The sequence below is a fragment of the Ammospiza caudacuta genome, chromosome 11 (genome assembly GCF_027887145.1).
Source record: "Ammospiza caudacuta isolate bAmmCau1 chromosome 11, bAmmCau1.pri, whole genome shotgun sequence".
Lineage (NCBI taxonomy): Eukaryota > Metazoa > Chordata > Aves > Passeriformes > Passerellidae > Ammospiza > Ammospiza caudacuta.
The window spans coordinates 13310812-13323850 of NC_080603.1; the positions used below are offsets into that span (position 1 = coordinate 13310812).

The following is a 13039-nucleotide window of genomic DNA, read 5'->3' on the forward strand; positions in this document are numbered from 1 at the left end:
AGAAAAGAGTATTTTTTTTAAACTGCACTCTAGTCTAGTCTCTTTGAAATTCTGTTAGATGCAAACCGAATGAGAAAGCAGCTACTGAAATGGCAGGTAAGAAGACCATTTTTAATACTCCATCTGAAACTGCTACACTCTGTAGGGATCAAAAAATCCTTCTTGAAATAGATTTATGGTTAATTTTCTTGTCAAACAAGCTATTAATCTATGCCAATTAATGGAAATGGAATATTACAGAATAAAAATACAAATTCAAAGTAAAACTATTTAAGACAAATCACATTTGATAAAGCTTTATGTTCGATGTAAATATTAAGGCTAACACTTGGTGTTATGTCTACTCCACTTAACTTTGCCTATGTTTTCCCATAACTTCATTTTGTTCTTTTTCTGATCTGCCTTCTTTATATTAAGAAGAAATGAGGAGTAATTTTTAATTCATATAGGAAGGATCATAGGGTAAGTAATTTCTTTGTCAAATAACAGCTGTGTAACACATGAAATTAAAACACAAGGTAGGTTTTATTCAAAACAATAAATATGTTATTAACAGGTTCAAGTTGCATATGCTTCATAGCAAGAAATATATGCACTCACAACCATTACATTAAGCACTACCCTGAATCCTGCTTTCCTAGTACTAGCTGAGCTGTTATGTAGTTATAATCATGAAGAAAAAAATTACCTCCTTTAATTCCAATAATGGTGCCTCGTAGCCCAACAGGAACAGAAAAGTTCTCTCTGACATTGACAACTCGGTCAAACAGCCTGTACTCTGCATCTCGATCTGGAACAACCCCCTTCTGCTGTTCTAATGGCTGCCAATAACCAAGAGACTGTGTTAATGTATGCAAAACAATCAGAATTACAATAAAAATGCATTTATAACAATATCTGAGACACACTGTAAAGTAAACTTTCTAGGGAAAAAAAACCTAGAACAAAGCAAACTTTCTTTTTCTCTTCTTGCAACTCTCACTACTGCTTCTGCCTGAAAATGTGTTGTATGCTAGCTGATGAAGAAGATCAATTCAGACAGAACTAAAACATCACATGTAACCTGCCTGTATCAGTAACATGGGCAAGAGGAACAGTTGGTCTTACGTGAAGAACTGAATAAAAAGTAAAACATGGGAAAAGAGACAGCAGAAAGCACATTTTATTTTGCCTTCATTACAGAGCCAGTAAAAACTGCATAGATATAAAGGGCAGGAGGTAGAAAAAACCTTTAACTCAATGCCTGACATAACAGAGTTTGTAGTTACAAGAAATTCTCTCTCCTTGTAGAGACAGACTGCTGTTTCCAAAATTATTTTCTAGAAGGCATAACAAAATGTTTCCTTTTGTCAATACTGTCATAAAATTCTATTCTCCTTAAGTGGGTAAGCTTAGGTAAAATAAATTTGATCTGGAGAACTTAAACCCCCCCAACCCGTTGATATCACTTACTCTGAACAGCAAATGGGGTTTCACAGTTACTCGCACCTTCTTGTTGCTCTTCCTCTGCTAAAGGAAAGGAACAGAAAGTCTTTACAAACCAGTGTAGAACAAGCACTGGAATATGTAAAACAAAACTCCTGAAAAGATCATGTAGAATTCTTTAACTTCTTTTAGATAATGGTATAGAGCTTTAATGAAGTCTTTAGAATAAGTCTAGTTTTTAAAGCATGTTGGATTCCATACCAAACCATTAGTTGTCTAATTCCAGATTTCACACCAATTTTCTAAGATGTCCTTGCAAGTTGTTTCAAAAAACATCAGCCCATGATTTCATTTGGCTTTGTCCCTAGCTTTTACTTTAGTAATTTCCTTGGCCACTTTTTTCATCGGTGGCCTTCAGAAAAAAACTTTAAATTTTGTGCAGACCAAAGAGAAACTGCAAGGGAAGAATAGCTGGGATTTCAAATAAAAAGATCATTTTAATATTTTTCAATATATATATATATAGTGATACGTGTTCCTTTACAAAACCACCAAAAGGCACAGCTCAGAGTACGTACCACTGCTGATAAATCATCGCTAAAGGAGTGAATTTCTCACAAAGATTAATAATGAGCTCTTCTGAATTTCTGGGATAATACTACAAATCCAGATTTTACATTATATTCTGCGTCCTTTTTCTTTGGAATGGCAAGTAATCTTCAATTGTCTTATTTAAATTCAAGAACCTCAAAAATAACGAGCACTGCTTTTTGGTCCACCCCTGCTCACAATGACACCAAGCTGTGTACCTTGCATTTCTCTACTTCTTCTTCAATTTTCTCAACAATGGCTGCATCCAAAATTTGCAAGTCACAGGATGAGCGAGACAAAGCAGACACAGGATGTCCTTTTAACCAGGCAACAATTTCTTGCACTTTCTCAGCTCTGAATAAAAAATGGCATGAATGAAAGCTTTTAGCTGAATGAACCAGGCATTTTACTGTGTTCCCTAATTTAATCAGTCAAGTATTATCATACAGGCACACTGATTGTAGATATTCATTAAGTAATGGAATCTAAAAGTTCTGTATGACTTAAGAAAGAATTACACAGTACTGTTTCAAAACTATAACACAAAGCTTTGTTTCAGGAAAAAAAATTATTATAGTAATTAAAAGCATTCAGCAAATTAAGCTTGCATCCAACCAACCAACAGTGTCCAGATGTGATTACTGGTTCTGTGACCAGCTGTTTCTCACAACACAGGAAGAAAGAACTTCACAGGGGAAGACTCTTTGGTAAAATGGAATAAAAATCTGAGATTCTTCTACAAGAGGAGTCCCACAATGGTGTATCATGAGGTAAGAGTCCTGTAGATTTACTGACTGAAGCCAATGGATTTGGTTTTTTGTCTAATAACGAAAGCTTTTTCAAGTTACCATACTCTGTCTGGAAACAAGGCTGCTATTTTTCTCCCATGTAAATGTATACTAAAAATGTAAATGTATACTAAAAATGTGCAAAATACTTCAAACTCTGTAGAATTTATTTTTCAAATTCCAAGTGGTTTTAGACAATTACCACAATTATTGGTTATTTTAAAAACACATTTATGACTGGTCATAGCTGTGCTTACTCTAGGCTATTTTAAAAGCAAGAAGTATGAAATAGCCACTGAAAATGATATTTCTCATGTACAGAACTTGAGGTTGAAGTCTGGCAGAAACTTGGACTCCATGACTGAAAAGTACAGCATTCAAATAATGCTTTCAGCCATCACTGAACAATCAAGCTGCTGGAGGAACAGCAAGGTTTCATTTACACAGCAGCCAGTGCACAATCATTACCAATTTCACAACTGTCAGTCTTTATTCTCCTTATTGTAGAAAAGAGATAAGGACCATGGCTTACCCATTCTCATCCTCTCCAGGCCAAATGTCATCTTCATAGCAGATATCTTCCTGGCTGTTCTTGGCTACATAATTAAATAGTTCAGGCACCCTAAAAACCCCCAAATATATGGAAGATAACTTTAGTTTCACATCAGCATAGACCACAAGAAAGCCTCATCAAAATCAAGTCTGCTGGGCTTCAAAAACTGTAAAGCCCAGATGGGTTATTTTTTACTTAATTTAGTATCATACTACTAAATTTCCAAAGGCAAGCTGCTAACATAATTACTCTATCCCAAAATAGAACACTGGAATAAAATAAACAAACTCATTGTTGTTAGAAGATCTGTGACAAGAGGACAAATCCCTACAATTGATACAAAGGTGGGTAATTTGGATGAAGCTCATATCCAATCATTTACCTTTCTAAATACTCAGCAAGTAGTTGTTCTACTGCAGAAGAATACATCCATTCATTTCCAACTTTCTTAGTATAGCCAGGAACTTCTTCATTTTTCTTGTTGAACTTCAGGTTTAGCCCCACATTTGCTTTGTGATCACCATGAGGACTGGAAAGAAGAAAAAGTTCATTAACTTGCAGTATGTGTGTGTATTTACATACATTTAAAAAAACCTCATAAACATGCATTCAAGGCCTTAAAACACAGAAAAATTAAATTCATTGTATTGTTTACTTGTTGACATTGTGTCAGCTGTAAATGTCACAGGGCAAAAGCTGTGCTATGCTAGCTGTCCACCTGTGTGCCTATACTTCTTTACAGAGGAGGGTAGGAAATATTTTACATTTCTTCCTTAATTGAGATATAATCAACCACAATCAACTTAGCACTTCCCAAGGTGCAGAAGGATGTCCTTGAACAATCCATCAGGAAGAAATGTACACATTAGATCACAAGAAGATGCTAAGGCATCCATCAACCATATCTTTACAGAGGAACCACAATTTGACATTCACAGGACTGCATGGATTTTATGTATTTTATGTAGTCTCCTTTATGTATTTTAAGCAGTCTTAACTAGTTCTGAGAAGAAGCTACAGGTAAAATTAATCTCCCTTTATAGTAGCAGTAATAAATACAATTAAATGAGATCCTGATTCCACTTTTTTATTCTCAGTATGGCAAAGTCAGTTTAAACTCCTAATTCACTTTTGCAAATGGCTAACCAGGAAAGTCAATTTTATGTCTGTCTACAATATGAAAGCAAACAGAACTGCCCAGTAAACAAAAAATTAACACATGCTTCTGATAGAAAAAAAGCACTGCATATCAACTTAGTTTACAGAAAATATACTTTAAAGAAAGCTTCAAATCACAAGAGTGTGCACTTGAAAAAAACAGCACTTAAACACAGCAAAAATTCTGTAGTTATGGCAGAATTTAGAAGCTTCTCTACAGTCAAAATTCACAAAAAGAACTTACTTCTTCTTTGATCCTCTTCCAATAAAGATACTCCCTGTAAATCTGGAGACAAGATATCCACTTACTCCAAGACGGCTGGCCAAAATATATGCAGGATTGTATTTCACAGAATATTTCTTTAAAACAAACAAACAAAACATATTGGCAATGTCTAAAAGAGTTTTTATACAAATGGCAAATGAATTATATGGAAACATCCCTGAAAGACATTTACCACTGCAAAATCTACTTGATACATTGTTTAAGCTTTTACTAGAAAAGCAGAAGCACTCACATGCTGGTTCTGTATTAAAGTATCAAGCTGGGGTTCACAGGGAATATTAAAAACTACCCGGATTCTGCCTTCTGGGATCACATCATGTGAATCAAGAACCTTGGAGAGAAACACAATAGGTTACAAATGCTAGAAAAATGCTATTTAAAAATAGCAGTCTTTGGATAACACACCTCATGTTCTACTTTATCAACAATTCTGCTGCAGTAGGCACAGGGATGCTTTGGGACTCATCACCTTGCCTTGACCTGTACCTTGCTTCCTCATAGAGCCAATCAGTCAGCCTTAAACTAAAGGAATTCATGACTGAAAATAACACAAATGGGAACTTTATGTATTATCCCAAAGAACTAATAAAAATAATCCTGCATTCAAGTTCTTACACAAGAAGAAGAACAGGAAAAACACAAGATCCCTCTCTTGCTCAGACTAAACCACCAGGGAATCCCAGATTAAAAATTTCAGCTAGCAAATGGTCACTACTGTCACACAACATCTTAGATTATTTTAGGTTTACAAAAAGAAAAAATCTACAGGGAAAAATTAAGAAATTACTGGAACTAACTTCTCCCATGCAGCCATAGTAAGGAGATCCCAGCATGAAGGCTGTACTTCCAGGAGGAAACAAATCATCCAAAGTTTTGATGCTTGAAAAACGAGAGTCAAAGGCTTTGATATCCTACATGAAAGAGACAATAGTGGTGATCTTAAATATCATTCAGTTCCAGTAGAGTAATTACAAAGTTTCTATAAATAGACAGTTTAAACATAGTCTGAGTTTGAAATAATTCAGAGATTGTACTGAACTTGTATATTTACCTTGACAACTGTTTGGTAAACGAAGGGAAGAACTTGTTTAGACCACTGCTTCTCCAAATAAACTTCTCCATTTTGGTTTAGTTGATACCTACTACCAGTGAGTAACTGAGCATATACCACTACTGATGTTTCATGGATAATTATTCCTTTCCTTCTCTGGTACCTGAATACAAAGCAGAACATTTAGCTTGATTACAATAAACAGAACTGAACTAAGAGGGTAGAATTAATTTACTGAAGTAAAATTAAATTTAAAAAAAAAAAAACTCTTTAAAAGAGGCTTCTAATAGTTTTCTTATTTTACAAAAAATACCCAGAATAAATGGCTTAACCAGTTGTTTACCTGCTGTTGCACAGCCATCACTACAGAGCTCAGAGTATTAATTTAAGCACATTTAATCTTTACAGTAGAAGAGTTAGGGGTAATTAAATCAGTTGACTCAAATTCAAATGACAGATAATGAAATGCAAATCTGGTGCCAGATTGATTTTTGCCTTTTTGCTTTTATATATTCTCTATAATCTTTACATATACTTTTGTAGCTCTCTAGCCTGTCACAGTATTCATAGCTAGCCTTTCACCTACTCTGTTAGACAGAAAGACAAAATAAATTCCTGGGCAGCTCCAAGCTGGAGGTCCAAGGTTAGATTCTCTGGGAAGCCAAGGTTGAAACCAGCTCTCCAAGACACATTTTCATAAACAAAGTTTAGTTCCTGTCTAAGGAGGGTGGGAGGGAGGAATTCAGAAAGGGTTGAACTGAGGAGGAATTGCCTCATCACTTATGACTCTAACTGGGGATTCTTGTCAGTTATGCTAATTGGCTAAACACAACAATTGTGTGTGCTTTATGCTCCAGGTGCATCTTAGCTGCTTTCCATCTAGTGTGCTGTGCACCTAAGGATCCTTAGACAAGTAACCCCTTTTTATCACATAACTGTGTCTGGCTCGTGATTTTAGGACCAGCAAGGAGGCATCAAAACCACAGCAACTAATTTATAGTCTACTGAGCACCCACACTCTAGAAGAGCAAGAGCTGTTGTCAAATTTAACAAAGCTAAGCTAGTTGAGTTGCAAATTGGTTCTGTATTGCTTCATCCTACATGCTTCCTACAACTGAAGATTGCTAACACCAGAACAGAAAATTGAGAGGGAGAATAAATACTGAAACTCATTCACTTTAGAGTTCTTTTGCAACAGCATCTAACTTTAGTTACCTCAGAACAGACTCCATATATTCTGAAATTTCAACATAAGCTCTTTTATGTTGTTGTTTTAAATTTAAGCAGACTTGATTAACCTTTATCATCAAGTATGCAGCAACTCTTCTGTGCTACTTAGGTCTGCAATACAGGAACAAAACACAGGCCAAGACATAAAATGTAAAGCTACACTTTAATTTTTGAAGTTACTTACTGCTCTGAAATGCCTTGAACTTCTTTTACCCACATGCTTTGCTCCTTATCTCCAACATAAGCCACTTTTGTTGGGGGCACTGCATTTCCCATGTAAAGCTTCTGTGTGCCATGTGGTTCCTCCAAATAAAACCTTGAGAATATTACGACAGATAAAAATTTAACCAAGTAAGATTAACCTAGACATAACCAATTGTGAGCAAAACTGAAAACAGTTAGAAATTACTTGTTAAGGATGTGAAGACTTGCAGCATTGTTTTCTGTATCCTTTCCACAATGGGCCACAGCATGTTTTTAATACAAAATACCAGTATATATGCTATTTATAAAGGAGGATTGTATAGAAATGTTCACTGTGTGGATTTCTGTGCATGCCTTTTTCCCTCAGAACTAAGAAGAAGCTCTTCCCAAGCTTCTACATCTATGACAAACAGTGAAAGACTAGACTGTTACAGAGGCAACCAAACCTCAGAACAATGTTAAACATTCTTCACCAAGCAGCTTTGTTACATTTGGACTAACTAGTTGTTGGTTTTACAATAAAATTAAAATTTCTGTGCAGCCCAAGGAACTTAACTTGAACAAAACCAATAAGACAACAAAGAACTACATATTATGTAACTCTTACTTAGTTTCTCCATCTGACACTGCAACAACTCTGGCTTCTTCAAGGTGGGGCCAGTTAACAAAAACTCGCTTTCCAAGTATCGAACTGGCAACATTTTCTACCATCTGAAAAAAACCCCAGAATTATTATTACTAATTGTTTAACATACTAGAAGATTTTTGTTACAGTATTTTCAAGCTGCTTTTGCAATAAAAACTGCAGTAGTTTAATAATAGATTTTCTTGCAGAATAAAAAACTCATTTTATCTTACTAAAATATATTTGATACAGATTACATAATCCCTGATTAAAAATGTGGCTCTTAACATGTTGTATGTGTTATTTGAAAGACCTGGCATAATTTGAATGTCTCATAGAGGTTTGCTAAGTACTTCTTTTGTTAAATGACTTAGAACTATTTGTGTCTCTGGGACACAATAAATATAACGACTATTTGAGATTACCAAAGTATTTTGTATGATATATTTTACTTATATATCACATAGAAAAAAAGGAACAACTTTTATGTCCACAACTTGCTAGCATCTGTAAATTCGGCCTCACGTTATGTTCTTTTTTTCTAATGAGTCTCTGCTATTTTTTAATATATTAATTGGGCCCACTTTATTTTTCTTGCCATGTATCTTGAATATGTACTCTCCCTATCCCTCTACTGTAAAATCATATCATATTATATTGTTTTCCTCCTCTCTCCTTTATTTTATTTACTTCTGAATTTTTTCTGTTCTGCACTTGTCATTTGCTACTTTGACTCTTCTCTCTGATTCCCCTATCAAAGAGCCTCATTAGAGGGGAAGGCATTAAGTCTGCTTTGTTGATTAAAAGGAAACACTTTTTCTTTTTAAGTGGCCATCTCTTCAGGCAGACAAAAGAAAAACACCACTGCTCTGGAGACTGCTTCCCTGCATTTATACCATTCATTAGCCACCAGCTCCTTACCCAAGAACACCTAAATGCTACCACAGAGAAAGGCCAGAAACTCAACTAAGGACACTGATCCTTCATACTGTGAAGTCTGGAAAACAATAAATGATTTTAGCAGATAACCAAAATTCCAGACTGTTTCCCACACAAATTCAGCATTTAAACACCTCAAATCTGACCATTTAACAAATTCAGACTTCTTAGCAAGTATTTTGTCCAGCTGTGGGGTTTTTTTGTTTGGTTGGTTTTGGTCTTTTATTAGGAGCTGAATGCTTACCTGGTCCTTTGAGTTCTCATCAACTATGATTTCCAACATCATGTTCTCTCCATGGCTGCTTTGCTGAAACACTTGCACACCACTTTTTTTAAGATAGAACTGGGTAAAAACAAAACAACATATAAAACTTAAGTTCTAACATAGTTATCTACTACACACAATTGAAATGCTGGAAGAGAAAAATCGTTTACCTTATGTTTAATGTGCTTTAAAGTAGGAAATCCACAAAAATACAATGCACTCTTGTTGATTTTAGTTATCTTATTATGGGTTATTTCTACATGCCAAGCATCCAAAGGTATTGTTTTATACCTAAAAAAGAAGTGGCACAACATTTGCTCATGCAGAAAAAAATCATTACTCATTCACTCATTAATTGACAATCCCTTTGCTTTCCAGCAACTAATTCATGTCACTTGGAATATATAGAAATGACTATAAAATCTCCATGCTACAGAGACACTATTCATTAGGAAAAAGACAAAACTTCAGGATATATGCCAAACTCACTCTTTTAAATAATTGTAATTACTGAATTCTAACTAGCAATGGTTCTATATGGTATCATTCATCTTCACAACTGTCCATTCTTTACCAACTGTAATCCAGCAACAGGCCTTCCTCCTGTACTCTGCTTTAAGTCTGACTACTGTTAAGCTTATGTTTCCCTTTCATCTTCAGTTTGTGTGAACTAAAGCTGGCTACTCTCAGGGAGAAAGTGAAAAACAAATTTGTGTTTAATTCTCTGCACTGGATCCAAATGCTTACATTTAAAAAAAATCACTCTGGAATTAGCATGCCAGTAAATGATCACTATTTATCAGATTTTCATCCTCTGTCATACAAAGTTGAGTCTTTCTCTGGATTGTTCTTGACAACTTAGTACTGGTTCATCTGTTTCGCAAAGTAACATCAGAAGGGACAAAAACTTTTACTGTACCATCCAAAGCAGGCAACATCTAATTCAATATTTTTCATTTCTCAGTTTACATATTGACATATGCAAGGTTTGGTTAAAATGTTAGTAAAAAAATCTAAAAATCCTCCAACTACTTTTAGCCTGCTGTAGAATAGTTACTCCAGCATTACCTCGTGTGGCATCGTTCTATTGCAGGGAATTTCTCTGGCCATGGTGACAGGTACTGGAAATCAGCATCTTTGTCATACCAGTACATCAAGCAAGCACTGTGAGTGTTTCTTTGTTTCTCCTCTTCTTTTAGGCCCTTATTACAGGATTCCATGGCCTGCAGCAGTCGTTTCTAAATTTGAGAGGAATTAGCACATGTGAAACTGGCAACAAAAGTTAGCATGGAGAAAACTACACTGGCAAAGTAACCCAAGAAATCCAGATACCCTATGTGCTCAGTGTCCAGCTGCAGCCTTGCCCTTTCTCATGTCCTTGATCAAAATGCTCACAGAACAATTACAATGGAATGGCTTTGGAGAATAATCACCTTTCTGCAAGCCTGTTTCCAAAGGCTGGCCTTGTCTAACACTGTTAGCCTATATGCAAAGTACCCTTTTATTGCTCTCCATTAATGCTTCCCTATTACTGGTGTTTTAAAAACATTAACAACACCAAGTCCACAGCCATTACTTAGGACTTCTGCTCCCTAAAACTAACTTTGGTTGTGGTTACTTAATCTAGACTTACTCCCCAAGCAGCAAACATTTATATTTTTTTCTGTGGTGCTATAAAGTGTTAATTTAAACTTCCATTTAACTGCATGTCTACCTGTTGATAAATTAAGAAATTCAGAAGTTTTGTAATGCAGCTTTTATGGATAGCAGATGGTGAAAGAACTTACCTCATCAATAAAGGGGATTAATACTACAGCTTCCCATTCCTGCTGTTTACCATTTAGGTCAGTTTTAAAATCAGGTGGGTAATATTCTATAATAGGAGAGTCTTGACTAGTCATCAAATGCTAGGAAAATACAATAGAGATGATATCAAAGGCAATTTAGCAGTAATTGCAGGAAGTGACAATGGAATGCTGTACAAGAATGAAACATTTAACTGGCCTAGCTGGAAATTGCTTAGCAAATGTAAAATTCTGTATTTATTACTAACTTGACAATGCATTACATATAGTAACAAGCAGAATATTTAGCCATACTTCTAAAATGTAAAAATTGAATTTAATTAACAAGACATGCAAAACCACCAAGAACAGAATAAAATAAAATAAAGCAGACAATGAGTAAGCAGTAGATGGATAATGCAACTTAATTCTATATCTTACCTGGTAACATTTAGGTAGCAGATCTTTGCTAGCTGCTGGAAGTACAGCAAGAAGCTGTTCAAATGGCATGAAAGGTTTTCCAAGTTCAAACTTGATTTTGAGTTCACTGATGTTGTGAATATCTGACAGGTAAGGTGCATAATGATAAGGGTAATACCTGCAGGTTAAAAAATCCCCAAAGTGATATGACTAAATTAGAGCACAGCAGTGTTCACAGATCAGAAACAAACCAAACTCCATTAAATGTTCCCAGCATAGAAGATGAAATACCACTCTATCTTTCAGCAGTCTCCCATTTAATGTTTTTTCTTACCAGCTCCATGATTGAACTCCATGGTAATAATAATGCAAAATCCATTGTATTGCCTGGACATAACATTCAGCTTGATCAGCTAAGAAGGCACTTAAAAGAAAAAGGAAAGATACCTATTAGTTTTCTCATTTTCGCTGGTATATAAAAAGTACTTAGCACCTTGTACATATGAATGAATGTAGAACATTTTGAGAACCTAATAATATCATGATTTTCTAGATTCATGTCCTCTCTGGTCCTCAAATACTTATTACAGAAAACTTGATTTGCAGCTCTTGCTGCATTAGGCAAAATCACCATTGCAGTACTCTGCCAGGTGTTCTCTGCTTTTGACATGGGATGAATATTCTGTCTTTTACTAGAATCAATGTTGAGGGTTGGCAGGGACCTTACAGATCATCTTGTTCCAACCCCCTGCCCACCTTCCTTAGACCAGATTGCTCAAAGCACCATCCAAGCCCCGGCCTTGGACACTTCCAGGGATGGGACATCCACAACTCCTCTGGTCAACCTGCTCCAGTGCCTTGCCACTCTCACAGTAAATTTCTTCCTTATTATCTAAATTAAACCTACCCCCTCTCAGTTTGAAGCCACTATGCCTTCTCCCATCACTACACACTCTTGAAAAATGTCTCTAATACACATTTACAAATGTATGCCTCGAATACATATCTACAAGACTTGTCTTCAGCATTTAGGAATAAAAAAAGAAGTATATACTTACTCAGACACTACTTCTACACCCATTTTAGTCATGTAGTAAGTTCTTTTGTATTGCCTAAACTCAGTTTCAAACAGATCATCATCTTCTGGTTCATCTTCCAATGTGGCTGGAAAACCACATTGAAAAAAAAGGATTAACATTCACTTCTCTACTACAGTAAGGTTTGAAAAAATTCACTTCTGACATTAAGCCTTAACTTTATTCCTCAATTCAAAACTATAGGTACTCACACCTTTCTTGCACTGAAAATAACATGAAAGAATCAAACAAAATCTTTACCCACAAAAATTCTGGAATTTTTAAGACAGGCAACCCATTTTTTTGCCCAATTACAAGAAAAGAGAAGATAATATAAGCTGTCATAAAAAAGTCCGAGAAAACATTAAAAAGAATTTTAAAATTTAATTATGTTTAGCAACATCACCTAATATCATGCAGTAATATTCATACATTTTTGACAATAATTTCAGAACATGAGACAGAAACATTTCCTACAAGTAGAATGAGTTTAAAACCAACCACAACCAAAAATCCTAAAGCTATACAAAAATCTGTTCCCTTGTCCCCCCATCTAAGAAAATACCTATGCATACAATTATCAAATCCATAGTATTGTTGAAGGTTTGTTCATTAATTCCTTTAACTCATCATGGAAATACAGG

At 35.3% G+C, this 13039-nt stretch overlaps 1 protein-coding gene across 2 annotated transcripts in view; it reads right to left on the minus strand.

The window, feature by feature from the left end:
- Positions 1-13039, minus strand: part of XRN1 (5'-3' exoribonuclease 1) — a 35759-nt gene that overhangs the window by 12021 nt on the left and 10699 nt on the right. For both annotated transcript variants that reach the window (XM_058811819.1, XM_058811818.1), the window contains exons 12-29: positions 12378-12483; positions 11654-11743; positions 11341-11497; positions 10903-11022; positions 10184-10353; positions 9286-9406; positions 9095-9193; positions 7894-7997; positions 7267-7398; positions 5853-6015; positions 5599-5712; positions 5034-5132; positions 4760-4875; positions 3740-3886; positions 3337-3426; positions 2235-2370; positions 1453-1509; positions 689-821 (exon numbers count right to left, since the gene is read on the minus strand). In XM_058811819.1, coding sequence (XP_058667802.1) covers positions 689-821; positions 1453-1509; positions 2235-2370; positions 3337-3426; positions 3740-3886; positions 4760-4875; positions 5034-5132; positions 5599-5712; positions 5853-6015; positions 7267-7398; positions 7894-7997; positions 9095-9193; positions 9286-9406; positions 10184-10353; positions 10903-11022; positions 11341-11497; positions 11654-11743; positions 12378-12483 — 2154 coding nt within the window. The remainder of the gene's footprint in view (positions 1-688; positions 822-1452; positions 1510-2234; positions 2371-3336; positions 3427-3739; positions 3887-4759; positions 4876-5033; positions 5133-5598; positions 5713-5852; positions 6016-7266; positions 7399-7893; positions 7998-9094; positions 9194-9285; positions 9407-10183; positions 10354-10902; positions 11023-11340; positions 11498-11653; positions 11744-12377; positions 12484-13039) is intronic.